The 16354-nt window shown below is 58.6% G+C and overlaps 1 protein-coding gene across 3 annotated transcripts in view; it reads right to left on the bottom strand.

Moving 5' to 3' along the window:
- MYO7A (myosin VIIA) overlaps positions 1-14716 on the bottom strand; it is a 63230-nt gene extending 48514 nt beyond the window's left edge. For all 3 annotated transcript variants that reach the window (XM_040630892.1, XM_040630893.1, XM_040630894.1), the window contains exons 1-7: positions 14606-14716; positions 9436-9588; positions 2191-2375; positions 1590-1711; positions 1369-1511; positions 997-1110; positions 283-436 (exon numbers count right to left, since the gene is read on the bottom strand). In XM_040630892.1, coding sequence (XP_040486826.1) covers positions 283-436; positions 997-1110; positions 1369-1511; positions 1590-1711; positions 2191-2375; positions 9436-9588; positions 14606-14704 — 970 coding nt within the window. In that variant the 5' untranslated portion in view covers positions 14705-14716. The remainder of the gene's footprint in view (positions 1-282; positions 437-996; positions 1111-1368; positions 1512-1589; positions 1712-2190; positions 2376-9435; positions 9589-14605) is intronic.
- Positions 14717-16354: the final 1638 nt, after the last annotated feature.

The raw sequence follows: 16354 nt of genomic DNA, 5'->3' as shown, positions 1-16354 counted from the left end.
ATGTTCTCGCCACGCACTATGGGCACCGTGAGGGCAGGAACCGCGAATGCCCAGTGCCATGCCTGGCACCCAAGGGGAGACCCCACCAGTCACGGCCCTCCCCCCTCACGCTTCTCCACCCCGGACTCCAGAGCTCCCGGCAGCAGCCCTGGCCCCTGTGAAACAGGGTTCGTAGCTGCTGGGACAGGAGCTGAGCCACAGCGCCCCCCGGAAGGCTCGTGTTGTGCTGCCCTTGAACCCAGGGCGGGGTTGGGCTGGGGGTGCACCATCGGGGCCCCTCACCCTCATACTGCAGGTTGCCCAGGTGCAGGATGGCAGCCAGGAGCTTGGAGATCTCCCAGTTCTCCGTGTCAGTGAACATGAGCACCTTCATGGCCGAGCGGATGTTGGCGTACTCCTGACTGTCCTCCCGGCCCTCACAGGTGATGCAGTTACCCTGGCGGGCAGAGGCGGGACGCTGGGGTACAGGAGGGCATCAGCAAGGCCATGGGGACCCCCAGAGAGGCAGTGGCCGGGACGAAGGGCCCCCTCTGCCAGGCCAGGCCAGTCTGGGGCGCCAGGCACTGACCTCGCCTCATGAGCACCATGACCTCTCCAGAAAGTCTAGAAAGGTCCTGGTTAGAGCTTTTTAAGAACACATTTCCCACTCCTGGGGACCCTGGGTGCCCCTTCTTCCCAAGAGTGAGAGGAGCTGGGTTGCTGAGACCAGGCCTGGCCTGTCCCCTAGCCTGGCAGTCACAGCACCCAGGCCCTACCATGCTCCTGCCCCTCACTGGACACTCTCACTCAGGGACTTGAGGCCTCACCAGGGGCAGCCTGGGGCAGGGGAGGAGGAGCGGGGAGGCGGAAGGGGGAGGAGGAGGGGGCAGGTCTGGGGCGGGGAAAGCCCACCCAGAGGATCCCATCCACAGGCCTGGAGCTGGGGAGCAGCTGGGTGGGTTGCCCCCACCTCGCCGGCCCACTATCCCCTCCCTCGGTGTCCTGCCTGGGCCTCACCATAGCCAGATAGTTATAGTCCGTGGCCTGGCCCAGGCCCAGCTTCTCCTTCTGACCCACGCTCATGCCCTCCAGCATACAGTAAAACACGTGGTAATTTCGTTCATCGGGGGCCTGCGAATGCGGGCACAGGTGTTGGGGGACAGAGGCAGAACAGGCATCAGAAACCCGACAATCAAGACGAAACGCGGTTTACTATGTTAACAAATGACTTTGACAAAAAAGCCGCTGTGGGCAGGCTCCACGGCGGGAGTCCAAGCACCGCGGTAAGGGGGCGGCAGCATGGCCCCATCCAGACCGTGCGGGCCGCCCCCCCGCCCCCGAGGCTGGGGGTCCTGTGCAGGTACGGCTCTGCCCTGGACCCGGGCCCACCTGGCGACAGACCCGGGACTTCTCCAGCAGGTACTGCTCGATCTTGGCGCCCTCGATGGCACCCCGCTTGTCGAAGTGGATATCGATGTACTTCCCAAAGCGGCTGGAGTTGTCGTTGCGGATGGTCTTGGCATTCCCAAACGCTTCAGGGTGGGGAGAGGGTCACGGGCCAGGCCAGCACCCACCCAGCCCCCAGCCCCCTCTGCGAGCCCTGGCCCTACCTTCCAGGATGGGGGTGGCTTCCAGCACCTGCTGCTCGATCCACGAGTGCTGCCCGCTGACGGCCGCCAGGAACTGCAGGATCAGCTTGGTGCTCTCGGTCTTCCCTGCCCCCGACTCCCCGCTGCACACGACACGCAGAGAGAGGCAGGGCCCGTCACGGACTGCGTGGGCCTCTCCCTACGGCGCTTCAGTCCAAGCTGCTTCCCCCACCGGCACCTCCCCCTCCCCCATCTGTCAAACAGGCTGACAATATGGACCTTTCGGGGAGGGGAGAGGCTCCAGGAGTTCAGGGCTCTGCCATGGCCAAAGGTACTTTCCTTCCCCTTCATTTAGACACGCGCGCACCCCTCTGTCCATACCTGCCACACAGCATGGCATCGACTGATGCTAGATCAATGCTTTGTCCTATTACCCTCTGCCCAAGAGAGAACAGGGGCCTGAAACGTCACCTGACTCTAACTTCATAGGAGCCAGTAACAAACAAGGTTGGCCTCAAAAGCTAACAAGAACTTTGGCGGCATTAATAGAGATGTAAGGCCTGGGAAAGGGGAGGTGACTGTCCGCACGATGAGGCTTTAGCAGGAGCGCCGAGCCGCCCACCTGATGATGCAGCACTGGTCGCGGCTGTTGCGCTTCATGTTGAAGTAGCAGTTATCGGCAATGGCGAAGATGTGGGGGGGCATCTCCCCAATCTTCTTGTTAGTATACTGGCGGATATGCTCTGGCGAGTAGATGGAGAGCAGCTGGTAGGGGTTCACAGCCACCAGGATGGAGCCTGTGTACGTCTGTGGGCAAAAAGAGACGAGGAACTCGCCACTTCCCACGTGGGAGGCTCTGCCCCGCTCCATTCCCCTGGAAGGGACAGCACTGGCTTTGGAGTCACCTGCACCTGCCTCTCCACGAGCTGGGGGTGGGGCCTTCAAACCAGCCTTGGGTCTGGGTTGGAGGAGGTGCTCACGGAGGTTTGCTGAAGGGAGGAAGGACGTGGGGAGAGAGGGAGGGTCTCTGAGCTTCCATTTCCTTACCTTCATCTGTGAAGTGGGCGCAGTGTGACTATTTCTACAGATGAGGGGATGGTGGACCCTAAGAGCCACACCACACTGTAGGTGCTCCTCAAACGCTGGCTTCCACTTTTGTTCCCAAGCCCTGCATCCCCGAGGTTCGGAGTGACACGCATAAACCAGACCACTGCAGCACAGCCCAGGGCGGGGGCAAGGGGCGCCGCCCTGGCCCGCACAGGTGCAGGGGCCCCGTGCACCTCCGATAAACTTCTAGGGGGTGTTCTCTTCCTGGGCTCCTCCGTTCATGCACAGGATTTCCTGCTGTGAGCCCGGGGCCTTGCCACACAGGGGCCAACACCGTCTGGCCCTGCCGCCACCAGGGCAGAAGGTACCCAGGGGTTACTGCTCCCTCCGCCAGCCCCGCCCCACCCCAGCTTGAAAAGGTCAGACGCAGCCTGTAATTGGTGATGGATGGATTGACATCTGGGCCTGGAGAGACTGAGAAAAGATGTGACCACACAGAGGAAGTAACAGCCGGCTCCGCTGCCTCCCACCAAGGGCACAGAGCATCACCCCAGAGCCAAAGCCGTGCTCAGCAGCCTCAGCCCAAGGTGGCCATGACAGGAACGTGCTGTCACCAGCACCACGTCCCAGGGGAAAGGCCCAAACCAGGGCCAGCTGTGGCCATGCAAACAGCCCTGGGCTCGGCAGCCCAGACCCAGGTTCCAGTCCTGGCTCGGCACGCCCCACCACTTACCACGCTGCTCTGGGCCCCGGAGGACACTCCCCCGCGGCCCGGGCTCATCCTCCAAGCAGCCCACACCAGAGGCAGCTGAGCCTGACCTCCTCATGGGGTGCGAGAGCCAAGCAGGCAGAGATGGGGTGGCATGGGGACGTGGGCTGTGGGGGGCCGCCAGCCAAGCACACGCTGAGAGCCACGGGCAGCTGTGCCACACTCACCCGCCCTCCACAGTTGGTCTGAAGTTGGAAAGTGAGGAACAGAAGAGGGAGCTGCTCAGCGGTGAATGGGATAAAAGGAGACTGTCCGCCAACAACACCCCACACAGCCCAGGGCTGGGCTAACTTCTCCGATCCGAAGCCACCAACCGCCAGCCCCAGGGCACCTGGGCCCCACCCCCTGCAGCTCAGCCCTGCCCGGCTGTGGGGACCAGCTGGCCCCTAGAGAGGGAGTCAGCCCTGAAGAACATCTTTTCGGCAGATCACTTTGCATGTCTACACCTCAGTTTGCTCATCTGTAAAAGGGGGACAGTTAGCACCCCCTGTCGGGGTTATGTGAAGATGGAAGGGCCTAACCCTAGGCATGTACCTGGTTACAGGAAGCCACCTTCCTTAAAGAAGGGACCCCGCAACCACCTGGTCTGTGATCACCACGTGGCGTGAGGTGGGCTCCATGCACTCATTCAAGGACCCTCCATGGAGACTTGAGGGGAGGCCAAGAGCCACCTTCTGGGGGCCAGGGAGGAAAAGCTTGGGCCTGTGGGAGGCAGCAGATTCCTCTGGTGGGGTAGGTGGGGGTGGAGGTGGGGGCGAAGGCTGGTCAGTGGGAATCAAGCATGGAGACGTGAAAGGGCATGGCATTTGGAAGGTCTGTCCGAGAAAGGTCACTTTGGCAGCTGTGCGAGAATGGGTGGTTGTCCCGGAGGCTGGGGGTAGAGACCATTTCAGACCTAATGAACCAGTCAATGGAGGCGGTAGGAGCCAGACGGGGCTGGCCCTGGGATCAGGCTTGGTGACCATGAGCAGGACCAGGCAGGGTCAGAGAGGATGCACTGATAAAAACTGTGAGAAACCCTCCTGGTGTGGGGCCCAGAACCTTCTCTCCCCAGCAGAGCTTCCAGGGCCCTCTCCATAGCAGAGGCCCCAAGCGCCCTGCCTCCTGGATGTCCCCGCTTCTGTTCACCCGCCTGTCCAGACCGGACCCCACCCTCCCCGCCAACCCTGCTCCTTCTCACACTGCCCAACCTAGCCAGCAGAACTCCACCATCCTTCACCCAGGGCGAGACCTGGGAGGCCCTTTACTGCCTCCCTCTCCTCCATCCCAGCCCCCTCTCTCTGTTGGCGCAGCCAGCCCGCTGGCCCTGGCTGCCATGGGCTCTTGGCAGACTGCTGCAGATGCCCCCCTACAATCTACCCTTTGCTCCGAGCCAGGGCCAGCTTTTCAAAAATGTGACCGCGTCACCCCCCTGCTGGAAACCCTCAGGCAGTTTCCCATGCCTACAGGACCAAGACGCCAGGGCCTGGGTCCTCACTAGCGGCATCCAACAGCCAGAAGAGCCCTCCGCATTAATCCTTCAGCTAACAGCACCAAACTCCATCCCCTGCCCCCTCGCCCAGCTTATTCCTTCAGTTCTGAGCAGAGATGATCCCCTAGAGGAAGCCAGGCAACCTCCTATGTAATCTGCATGGTCCCTGTCCCTTGGCCCACCTGACTCCTCTGTAATTCTGGGACAAGGCCTCTGCCCTCTAGCCACGCTGTCCTCTCTACCCAGGCCCAGCGCGTGCATGGCACATACGACAGGCTCAGCAGATATTCCTGTGCGATCGAAAGAATGACTAACAGGTGGAGAAGAACTGGAGTGGACAGCATTAATTGGTGCTCCCGGGGAAGAGCAGGGAAGGGAGCTGAGGGGACAGCCTGTCAGCAGCCACTGGGCAGCCCGGCCGACAGTGACAGTGACAGGTAGGATGGCCCCAGGGATGTGGCTCACGGAAAAAGCACAGAATGGCATAGGAAGCAATGTTCCTATTTGTGCAGAAAAAATTAAAAGATTTACACGTAATTTTATATCATATTTGACATATACCCTATATAGTCTTTCTCTTCGAGGGTGGATAAGAAATTAGCGGTGGTTTTCTCTGCGGCAACTCTCTCATCTACAGCACATGCGCCCATTTCAAACTAACTAACAGAACGGCGGTCTCTCCGTCAGTGAGGAGGACCCCCCCGCCCCGGCAGGAGGGCAAGAACACGCAAGCGCTGGGTGCAGGAGCCTGTGCCCTCAGAAGGCCGCCGTGAAGGCCCACACGGTCCTTTACAGCTGGGAGAACTCAGCCTCTGGGAAGCAGAGGGCTCCACGATCACACGCCAGAGAAGCAGGAGGCTAAAGGCGGGGTGCGGGCACACGAGCCCAGGCCTCGCTTCCCCACCTGGGCTTACCTAAACCCCAGGAATATGCCCGGGGGACGGTGGAGCTGACAGTGGGGTAGTGACGAAGGGAGGGGCTTGGGCACCACGGGCAATGAGACCCAGGCCTGTCCTGCCCCTGTCTGGGCCTCAACACCTGTCCGTCCCCCAAGGCTCTTGGCACTGCTCCTGAGCCCCTCTGGCCCTCTCCCTCTCCCCAAGGGTCCATGGTCAGCAGGGGGTCCATGCCCAGCTGCCCAGCATAGGCCTTCTGCTCAAGCCTCCAGGAAGAAAGCCTGCCTTTGGGGCCAAAGGCTGGGAGAGGGAGAGATAAGGGTTATTCCCAAGCCAAGGACATAGCACACATGGTCCCTAGGGGCCCCAAGTCCCCAGGCGGAGTTCTGAGGCCCTCTCTGGAACCAGAGACACGCTCCAGGAGATGTGACAGGAATGGCTCCACCACTTCCAGGAAGCCCCAGGCCTGCCAGCCCTGGAACGTCTCCCTTAGCAGACCATGGAGACCAAGAAACATCCTGGACACACATACCTTCCCAGAGTCGCAGCGGTGCTCACCCAGGAACTCTCCCCATTGTGCCAGAGGGAAGGCTGAGACCAGAGAAGAGCAGGGACTCCCCGAAGGCCACCTGCCAAGACTTGGACCCAAGCCTCCCAGACTAGGGCTCCAGTCCCTGTTCAGCACCAGGGAGCCCTCGATCCCTACCGGCCCTGCCACATGTTCCCAGGAAGGACACCTAGCTGCTGAGACCACCCAACCAGGGCTTGCTAGCTGTCCTCTGAAGGTCCTCCCCCACTGGGGGTGTCCAGGGCTGATTTGTGGCCCTGGGGTGCTGTCCCTCAGGCTCTTAGGGGCAGGCTCCTGCAGCGGGCAAGCCCAAGGCAGACAGTCACAGACCGAGCGTCGCCCGGCCCAGGGCTGTGAGCGGCTGTGGTAATTGGAGGAAATCCTGGGTATGTGGGGCTGTGCCTGGGGTAATCCAAGCCACAAAGTGATGAGGGGTTGCCATGGTTAGGGACAGGTATGGTTTCTGGGTGGGACAGTGGCCCAGTTGCTTCTTCAAAGCTCTACTCCTACCCCATCCACTCATCACAGAATCAGCGAGTGAGCAAGTTGAAACCTGGAACGGGGCAATCCTTGAACAGAAAGGGTCCCCAGACCAATAGACACCCAGAATCCTGGGCTCATGGACCAACCAATCTTGGGACCCCCCAGGTGCTTCCTGAACAAGAAGGCCACTTAGGCACCTCATCTCGACTCAGTGCCCTGCCCCGTCCCCTGCCTCCTCTCCCCCACCCAGAAAAGAGACCACCAGAAAGGTTCCTGGTGAGGACTTCTAATGAGGCAAATGGCACAGATCGTGGGGCTTTCTGGAGAGTCCGTCAGCCTCTGGAACTCTTTCCTTTGCTCCCCTCGTCGTCTATTCAAGGACAGAAAGCTGATTTCTCCGCTAGCTGCCAGCCAATCGGTCTATCCCCCCAGATTTCACAAACAAGAGTGGCTCTTCCTGAGGTTGTTTCTTCCCCTCTCCTTTATGACTCCTGTGTTTGCCTTTGTTCTTTGATTCAGTCCACCGACGGTCCCTCACGTGCGAGGAACCAGTTTGTTCCCAGGAATCAATAAACCTTGTGCAAAGTAACCCAAGGACATGCTCTGAGCTATTCTTAGACAAGGTCTGGGGGGTCTCTGGGGGACGCTCCTCCTGACAGGAGACCGGACCAGGACATCAGCTCTGGCAGTGGCCTCCCTGAGGGGGAGGTGGGAGGGAGGGGCGGGCTCCCACTTGCCTCCAGACCCAAGTGTCAGACTCCACCCAGCCCTGGAGACCAGCCACAGAGCTCCTCCCTAGGACACTGTGTGACCACCCGCCACCTAGGGAGAAGAGCGAGTAGGGAACTGCCAAGAACTGGGGTGCAGACACCAGTGGGTCTTCACGGGGTATTTCTGGCCTGGGCTCGAGCACCATGCTCCTGTCTGGGCGATGCTGCTCCGGTCTGGAGGTGCCCTGCCCTTCACCCCAGGTGAGGGAAAGAATGAGAGGGGCTGTATCAGCGCTAAGGGACTCCCTGTAAAAGCCAGTTGCCGTGCTTCTTCAGTGGACGAAAGTCAAGGACCTGGGCACGGCCTCTCCTTGGGAGCCTCCCAGACTAGGGCTCCAGTCCCTGTTCAGCACCAGGAGTGGCCAAGGGTCCCAAAGTGGGGAGGGTAGCAGAGTGGCCACAATTCCAGGGCTTCTAAGAGGATGGATCCCTGACCTTGACGCGGCTCCTTGCTGTGACCGCTCAGGGCCGGTCACCCTGGCTCCTCCTCACGGTCTTCCCCGAACGCTGTATCCCCCGCCTCTGGGAACGCCACCGCTCTCCCTGAGCTGGGAGTGAGGCCTCACCCCTACGGACCCTGCAGAACCTGCTGTGTCTGCACCCACCTCGAGCGCTCCTCGTGACACTTGTCACCCAAGCATGCCCTCTCTACCAGCTTGCCTGGGGACCTACCTGGGGGCAGGGAGGGGGCTTCCCTCCTGCTCTCTCCTTTTGTTGTACAGCCATGGTTTCCTTTAGCGGAGCTGCTTCGGGAGGGGCTGGGTCAGAGACGTGCAGTGACCCCAGGACACAGCCCTGGACCTGGCTAAACCTCGTGGAGCCTCAGTTTCCCTATCTATACAATGGGACTATGGGCCTAGCTCAGCAGTTCTCAGACTGTGGTCCGGAGACCCCTGAGGGTTCTGAAGGCCCCTTCAAGAAGTTGTAAGTTCCTTTCCACCTCTGTATCTGTGTGGCCAGCTTTTCCTCAAACACTTCAACCAAACAACCTCCCATCAGACTGCCTGTGACGTGGGGACAGGAGCATTAGTGGTCCTCTGTTAAGCCAGACTTCACTACATCAAAGCTAATGATGACTAATATATCATAATTTAAAAAATAATAAATAAGCATAAAGATATTTCACAAAATTATAAAATAACACCACTCTTCTTGCTAACTTGGGGGGCATATGTATAGTTATTTTTCATAAAAATGTTTTCCTGTAATAGATTTTATGGTTATTTTTTAAGGAATTAATACATTCTGTAAAGTTTCTCGGTTCTAATTTCTAATATGGTAAATATCAATAGAGACAGCCTGCACTGACAAGTGCTCTTGGGAGTCCTCAATAATTTTAAGAGCATCAAAGCTTTCCAAGGCCAAAGAGTGAGAACCTCTTGGATACAATCTCCACAGGCCCTCTGTATTCTGATGGTCTCTGAACCCACCTCCTGGATCAGTTCAGTCCTGCTGAGTGAGACTGTGTGACTTGTTGAGATTCAAGGTGTAAGACTGGGGAGCGTACGTATGACTGGATCTTATATCAAGGGTTTGCAGAGTCAAGGAGTATGTTCTCTCCTCCATCCCCCTCTAAGGATACAGACTCCCGACCCATCCTCTCTTTGCTGGAGGACCAACGAATGGCAGGCTCCGACCCCACAGAGAGCCCAGAGGGGTCAGCAGTTCCCCATCTCTGGGCAAAACAAAGAGCCTCTCACTGACTCGCCCAAGGGCCGGCGGAGGCACATGAGCCCACGGTACACACCGCTCCCGCTCCAATCACACACCACACAAGGATGGCTCAGCCAAGGGGCTGCTGGCAGGTGGGTCCCTGGCTGCCTCTGGAGAGGGGGCTCCTGGGAGTGGGCGGGGCACACTCACGTAGATGAGGTGGTCCCGGTAGCGGATGAGCAGGTTGCGCAGGATGCCGGCCTCGTTGAGGTCTCCCAGGCGGATCATGTCCTCCACGCCGTGGACTGACGTGGGGTGCATGGGCTTGATGTGCGTGGCATTCTGCGGGGAGATCCAGTGTTCCTGTGGGGGGGGCACCGTGGCTACGGTCAGGAGGCGCTCCCGGAACCCAGGCTGTGCTCTGCTGGGCAAGGGGCCCGGGAGGGACAGGGATCCTGGATCTGTGCGACCCTGGGAAAGGCCTCCTCCTCTCCTGTGGCCAAACAGGATCATTTTCAGGGACGGGTCTTCGAGGATGGTGCTGCCCACCCCGACTCTCTGTGGACCACTTCTCCTCTTAGGGAATTCTCTCTGCAGACCTAAAAGATGGGCAGGGCAGGGACTTTGGCCCCACTTCGCATTGTCATAAAGGGGAAGAGTCCCCCCAGTCACTTTGCAAGACGGAGTGGAGAGTGTAACCACTGGAATTAGACTTGACCTCAGATACAGGCTCTGGTAAAACAAAGACACGAAAAGTAATTTCAGCGCCGAGAATAAACCAACAGGCATATGGGATAGAGATCAGGGAAGGAGCTACCTCTCCAAAGAGAGGTTTTAGCAGAGATCCGAATGATGGAAGAGAGACCCTTACCAGTAAGGTGTGGGGAGAAGGAATTCCAGGCCCAGGGAACAGCAGAAGCAAGCCTCTGAGGCTGGCGAAAGCAGGCAGTGGAGATGGAGAGAAGTGGATCTGTTTGGGATACGTCTCACAGGGCTTGTTGATGAATGTGGAGCAGGGGTGATCTTTCGGTACTTGTGAACTCATGGGGAAACTAGGAGAGAGGTTGCCCCATGGCTCCCCCTACTCTCCCCTGCAATATCTTCTGCTGGGGGGTGCTTCCGGTGGTACGTCAGGCGAATAGCATTGTCGGTTTCAACAAACCTGCAAATCCCTCCTTCCTTCCCCAAGGTGGCCTCCAGCACCTTCTCACAATCTGGCTTCTCAGCAAGGTGAGAGTGAACTGTGCTCTGAGGTATGGCTGCAGCCTCAGTGGGATCCCACAGCCCTCGGGGGCCCCTGCCTGTTCCCAAATGCCAGACCCCTGGGAGCCTCAGGACCAGGCAGGGGTTTGAGTTTTGGGGAACAGGGGAGGAGAAGGGGACCCCTCTGCCCCCTCCCAGCTCAGGCCCTAAGACTTGGTGGTTAGGTGTGATGCACACGACATGTCCTCCCGTACCTGCTTCTCTTCCAGGTCCCCTCTGGGAATAACCAACCCCAACAGCTGGACACTAGCGAGAATCTGGGGCATTAGCCCCTCATCTCATCCTATCCCCAATCTAACTGGTCACCCAGTCCTACTCATTCAGCCCTCTGAAGTGTTGTTGCTGGTTGAGCAGTGCCCTCCTCAGCAACCTCAAGCCCCTGCCCTGATCCAGACCGCCACCTCTCACCTGGCCCCCTGGCCCTTGCTGTCCTCCAGCTCTGTCCCAGTCCCTCACCTCCTGGGAGCTTCCTCAAGCACCTGTCTGATCCCAGGGCTCGGGGGCTTAGAGCCCTTCCCTGCCACCCCCCCACCCCCACCTGCAGCCTGACATTCAGAGGCCAACCTGAGGTAGACACAGGGACTTTGGGCCTTCGCTCCAGCAATCCCCCACACTTCCAAGCCAGGGAAGGTTGGTCTGCACTTCCCCAAACACTTCTATGGCCTTGCTCATGCTGTTCCCTTTACTTCTTTTCCACTTAATCTTCGAGGCCCAGCTCAAAGTTTTCCCAGTTTCTAAAGCCTTTGCTGACCGTGATGCCCACCCTCACGTGCTCCACTGGCCACCCCCTCACATCTGCCGCAGGCTGTGTCAGGGCCTCCTCTGGGCCCCCACGTTGCCTGGGTCTCCCATGGCAAGGCAGTGGTCACACTGGGCTGCCGTTGTCTGAATGCGGTTCTGACCTCCCACTGTGCCCCAAGGCTGGGGGCTCGTGGCGGCCAGTCTCTGTGTCTTCTAGATTCTTGGTCCACAGTGCCTCATACAGGGGCCACACGCAAGTGGTGTGGCAGAGAATCTGACAGGATGGATGGCTAGCTGGTGGCTACTGGGGACCAGTTCTGAATTAGAAGCAGAAATCCTAGTCATAGACACACCCTCGTAGTCCCTTTTTCCCACCTTCTCACTTCCCCTGAGAAAACAGGATCGGAGTAGGACGGTGGCCTGCACCAGGCCCTCAGAGGAAGCAGGGACAGGGCCAGCCAGAGCCCACAACTCCAACTGCCCTGGCATTTCACGGCACCTCCTGGGCCAGGAGCACTTCAATCCAGCTCAGGCCCTCACGCAGCCCTCCCCGAGGCATGAATGGACTGGATGGGGAGATCAAAGAACCCGCCTGGACTTTCCAGTCCTGAGTGGAACATTCCTCTCTCCCATTTTATCCTGTTTCTTGATAAAAGTTGATCCAGTTGGAAACTTCCCTCTGCCTGGTCCCTGCTCACAGACTCGCTGCTAGGCTCCAGTGCCACAGGGAAGAGGATGCCTAGGCAGACTGTCTGCCTTCCCCGCTCGACCCCAGCCTCTGGTCCCCACAGTCCCTCCCCCAACAGTTCAGCAGAGAGGTGACAGACAGCTCAGCCACCGCGCAACCCTGTAGACCCGGGCACACCACTGGGCCTCCCTGAGCCTCCATGACCTCATCTATGCGATGGGAATTACAACAAGGGAAGTCCCTTCCTTCTTGGAGAATTTGGGGGGATTAATTGAGACACTAAAGGCCAACCTTTGTTTCACTCCCACCATGTATAAACAGTGCTGGTGCCTGATAATTCCCCATTCAGGACTGGGTATTATTACTCTAACGCTTTCTGGTTTTACAGAGGAGACCTATGTTCTTGTTTGTTTCTCATAACATCCCATAACAGAATCACCAGTCCCCATTTTATAGCGAGGAGTCACACTCAAGTGACTAAGTGGCCCACCCCGTTATATGGCAGACCCAGGCCTCTCTTCACCCCTTTCCCGCACGGAAGGACTCCCAACGGAGTTGGGCCCCTCGGGCCAATGTCCACAGGCACCTCCAGCATAGACCAAAGTGTAACCAGGGCACAAAAGGAGGCCTGGCTCTGAAGCAATGCGAGAGAGAGAGAGAGAGAGAGAGAGAGAGAGAGAGAATGTGGCCGATCCCAGAGACTGGTGACACATTTGGAAAAGAGGAGCTGGCCTGATACTGAGTTTGGAGAGACAGGGACCGTGTGCCCCGTAGAGGAAGGGGGGGAGGGTCGCCTCTGTTCCAACGGGAATAGCTTGGGCAAAGGCAGAATGTTAGGATCCCAGCTCATTCATTCATTCATTCAGCAAGGCTTCACAGAGAATCCTGTCTGGACAGACGCCCTGTGGGGTCTCAGGGGAACCAGATGTGACTCGTCTAGTCCTTGCCCTGGAGTTAAGGGCGTCTTGGAAGTCAGAGGGGTCAAAGGTAACAGCCTGGAGGGCGGAGGGCAGGGGGTGGGGGGGGGATGAAAGTGGGAAAGCCCCCGAGAGAAGAGGCCAGAAGCCCTGGGCCCAATGCTGCTGAAGCAAGCCAGCCTCCCTGACCCGCTCCCGGCCACGCAGTCATGTCCCCCCGACCTGCAGCCCCCACTCCCAGGGCTCCAGTGGGAGCTGGTGGGAGGGGAGCTCTGGGATCCAGTGACACAGTTACAGGACACCGTCTGACATGCAACATGACCAGGTGAAACGTAAGCCTGCAGGCAGAGTCCGGAGCCCGCCCTGGGGGCTGCAGGCAGGTTTGTGGGCCTGTCTGGGCTGCCAGCTGAGCTGTGCCCCTTCTCTGACTGCGACCTCACAGTGGCTTCCTAGAAGGTCCTAGAACCAGAGCCTCCAGAAGGACCTGCAGGCACTCCTGTTCTAAAGCCCAGGGGACAGGGCATGATTGAACAGAACCTGAGCGCCAGAGCTGCCCCTGAGATAGGGGAGGGGAGACGCTACATGGAGGCCAGAAGTCCTGGGTACCACTCCCAGCACCGTCACTTCCTAGCTGTGTGACCAGGCCCGGTGGTCCCGCCCTGTCCCAGCTTCCCCTTGGGGAGCAGGGCATTTGCCCCTCATGGATGCCGTGAGGACCCAAAGACAGCTTGGGTCAAAGGGCTTTGCAAACCCCATGGGGGTGTCCCTGAAGGCTGCAGGAACAACAGTGGTGCCCCTGACCCCCTAGAGCCAGTATCTGGCCTCCCCCCTAAGCCCTGCCCTTGCCCCCAGGGGAGCCCTCTGCACTCTCTTTTGCCTCCAGCATTCTAGGACCCCAAGACAGAAACTTGGTTCTATCCCTCTATTCCCCAGCACTGGGCACAGCACCAGGCACAGTGCATCTCCCTGATGCACTGAATCTCCCTGCTAAGCTAGGACCCTGTTCTCAGGACCATGCCCCCACGTCCCCACACCACGGACACGTGTACTACCCCTCTAGGCCCTCCTCCAGACCACCTGCCTTCTCCAGGGCAGGACCCTGACCTCGTACTTTTCCGTCCCTCCCCACACCCACTACCCACACAGCTTACGCCTCCTGTGTCCCTTTCTTCCAGGGCCACAAGGAATCAAGCGCTAATCTGTTAGACAGATTCCCAGGGCGGTGCCAAGGTAAGCAATGAACTCCTAGGATGCCATAACCCAGGACAGCAAAACTCAGGCATTTTTACTCTAACTCACTTTACTGAGGTGTTCTCTACAGGGGCCCCAACTTATGGGTCAACAACCCAATGAGATAGTTACTGTGATCCCCATCTTACAGAAGAGGAAACTGAGGCTCTGAAGGGAAGGAGACTTGGTGAGGGATGCATAACTAATAAATGGGCAGGATGGAATTTGAATCGAGTCTGTCTGACTCAAAGCACCCCTGTGCCTGAGGAGCTCGCAGCCTGGTGCCCATCTCTAACACTAGGCTAGAGTCCACTAGGTTGGACTGAGTGCTTACGGAAATAGAACCCGGCAGCCTGGGCAGAAGGGGAGCACCCTCTCACTGGGGCAGTGGGCAAGCTCCATGGAAGATGGGGTGTCTCAGAAGTAGGGGCACAGGTACTGCCTCCACCCCTTCAGGTTACTGCCCCGCCCCTGCCTTGGGTGACCTGTCGGCCTGCGTCTTCCCAAAGGTCTAGGGGCAGGGGAGGTAGCGGCTACTCACATTGCCTTCGTCGTCCACCACCTGGATCTGCCCAGAGTCACAGAGCTTCACCACTGCTCCGATGGGCACGTCGAACTCCTGCCCAGATCGCAGGTCCATCCAGACATAGTCTCCCTGTGGGTGGGAGGGAGCCCCAGGCCAGGTGAGCAGGGAGGGGACCCTGTGCCCCTGCCCTCCTACCAGCAGAGACTCCTGAGCCACCACAGGAGAGGGAAGAAAGGGGAACTTGCTCTTGCTGGGAGCCATCTGGTGCCAGGCCTGGCCTGAGCACTGATGCGAGATCTTCAATCCCTCGTCTATAACAACTGTTACTGCCCCCATTTCACAGATAGGTAAGCAGAGGCTCAGAGGGGGGAAGAGACCCCACGGCTGGGCAGCTTCACACCCAGGCCTGTCCAGTGCCCAGCTATCCCCAAGGCTCAACACCCCATACACAGACAGCAAATCTTTCGAGGTTCAGGCAGAAACACCAAGCCATCAAACCACTTCCCCTCTGTCCTAAAGGAGGCAGCCCCACAAGACACCCAGACAGCCTCCATCACCCACGGGGGCGAGTCTTATTCACAGGTGTGGGCTCCTTGCAGTGACACTGCTCTGTGCTGGGCCATGTGATATGAGTCCCCCACACTGCCTCCTGGCTTGCGGGGAGAGCCCCGACCTTGAGGGGGAGGGTGTCACGCTGTGTCCCCTGCTCTTACTACATACTCAGTAAGGTGCACGGAAGCCAAACCCAAAACCCGGAGTCAGAAAAATGGACTAGGAACAAGCGTTTTCAGCACAGATGCATTCCGCAAACACACACGGAGCACCCACTGAATACGGGGCACTGACTGATCTGAATGCTGGGGATCCAGCAGTGACCGTGGTGTCTACACTCCAGCTGGGAGGAGGCAGAAAACACACAGCTGAGCAAATACGTTCACGCGATCACTGCAGAGGATGGTGAGGACAGCGAAGGGCCCAGGCACACAGAGGGCGGAGAAGGCCTGAGCCGGGCAACAGCCCTCACGCTGGCCAAGACCCAGCCCCGTAGACGCTCACCGGCCTGCAGGTAAAAGCTGGATTTTATCCTAATCCTTGTAAGAGTATTCCCCCGGAGGGCGAGAGAACATAGACATCTTAATAAAACTAGAATTTACCAGGCGGCAGTTAGAACAGCTGATAAAACAGAGGACAATGAGGTCACTCCATGGGAACGGCCTCGAACAAGTTACTGATGGACTTGAGCCTCGGTTTCCACAGGTGTCTGAGGAGTGGGCTCAGGGAGACCCGAGGCCAACTCCTCACGGCCTCAGCCTCCTCCTGTTCCCATCAGAATCAACCATTTTTCGGCCACAGCTGCCCGTTCATGGGAGGTTATGCATGTCAGAGACAGGCTAGCTCCAAACCCAAGCTTTCTCCCAGAAAAAGTGGGAGAACTGGAGAGCCTCTGGGGAGGAGTACTCCGTGGTCCCGAGCATCTGCGGTGTCCCCGGGCTGCATGGCTGCTTCCCGTAAGGCGCCCTGTGTAACCCTTTTGTCCCAAACCCAAACTGTGCTTCCTGGCACACCCCTCAGCTGCGCTGAGTTCCAGGCCACGGGCCTCTGGACACGCCCGGCTCATACTGCTCTTCTCCCCTGGCCTGCTACCCTGCCCGCATGTCCACAGGGAGGATGCCCACCCATCTGTCCAGCTCTTCCAGCCTCTCCCCACCTCCCCCTCTTCTTACTCCTCCTCCCCAACCCCTGAAGAGTTCATTCATTCACCCA

Source organism: Ursus maritimus, unplaced genomic scaffold (genome assembly GCF_017311325.1).
Source record: "Ursus maritimus isolate PB19 unplaced genomic scaffold, ASM1731132v1 scaffold_16, whole genome shotgun sequence".
NCBI lineage: Eukaryota > Metazoa > Chordata > Mammalia > Carnivora > Ursidae > Ursus > Ursus maritimus.
This window is presented reverse-complemented; position numbering and strand designations above follow the sequence as displayed.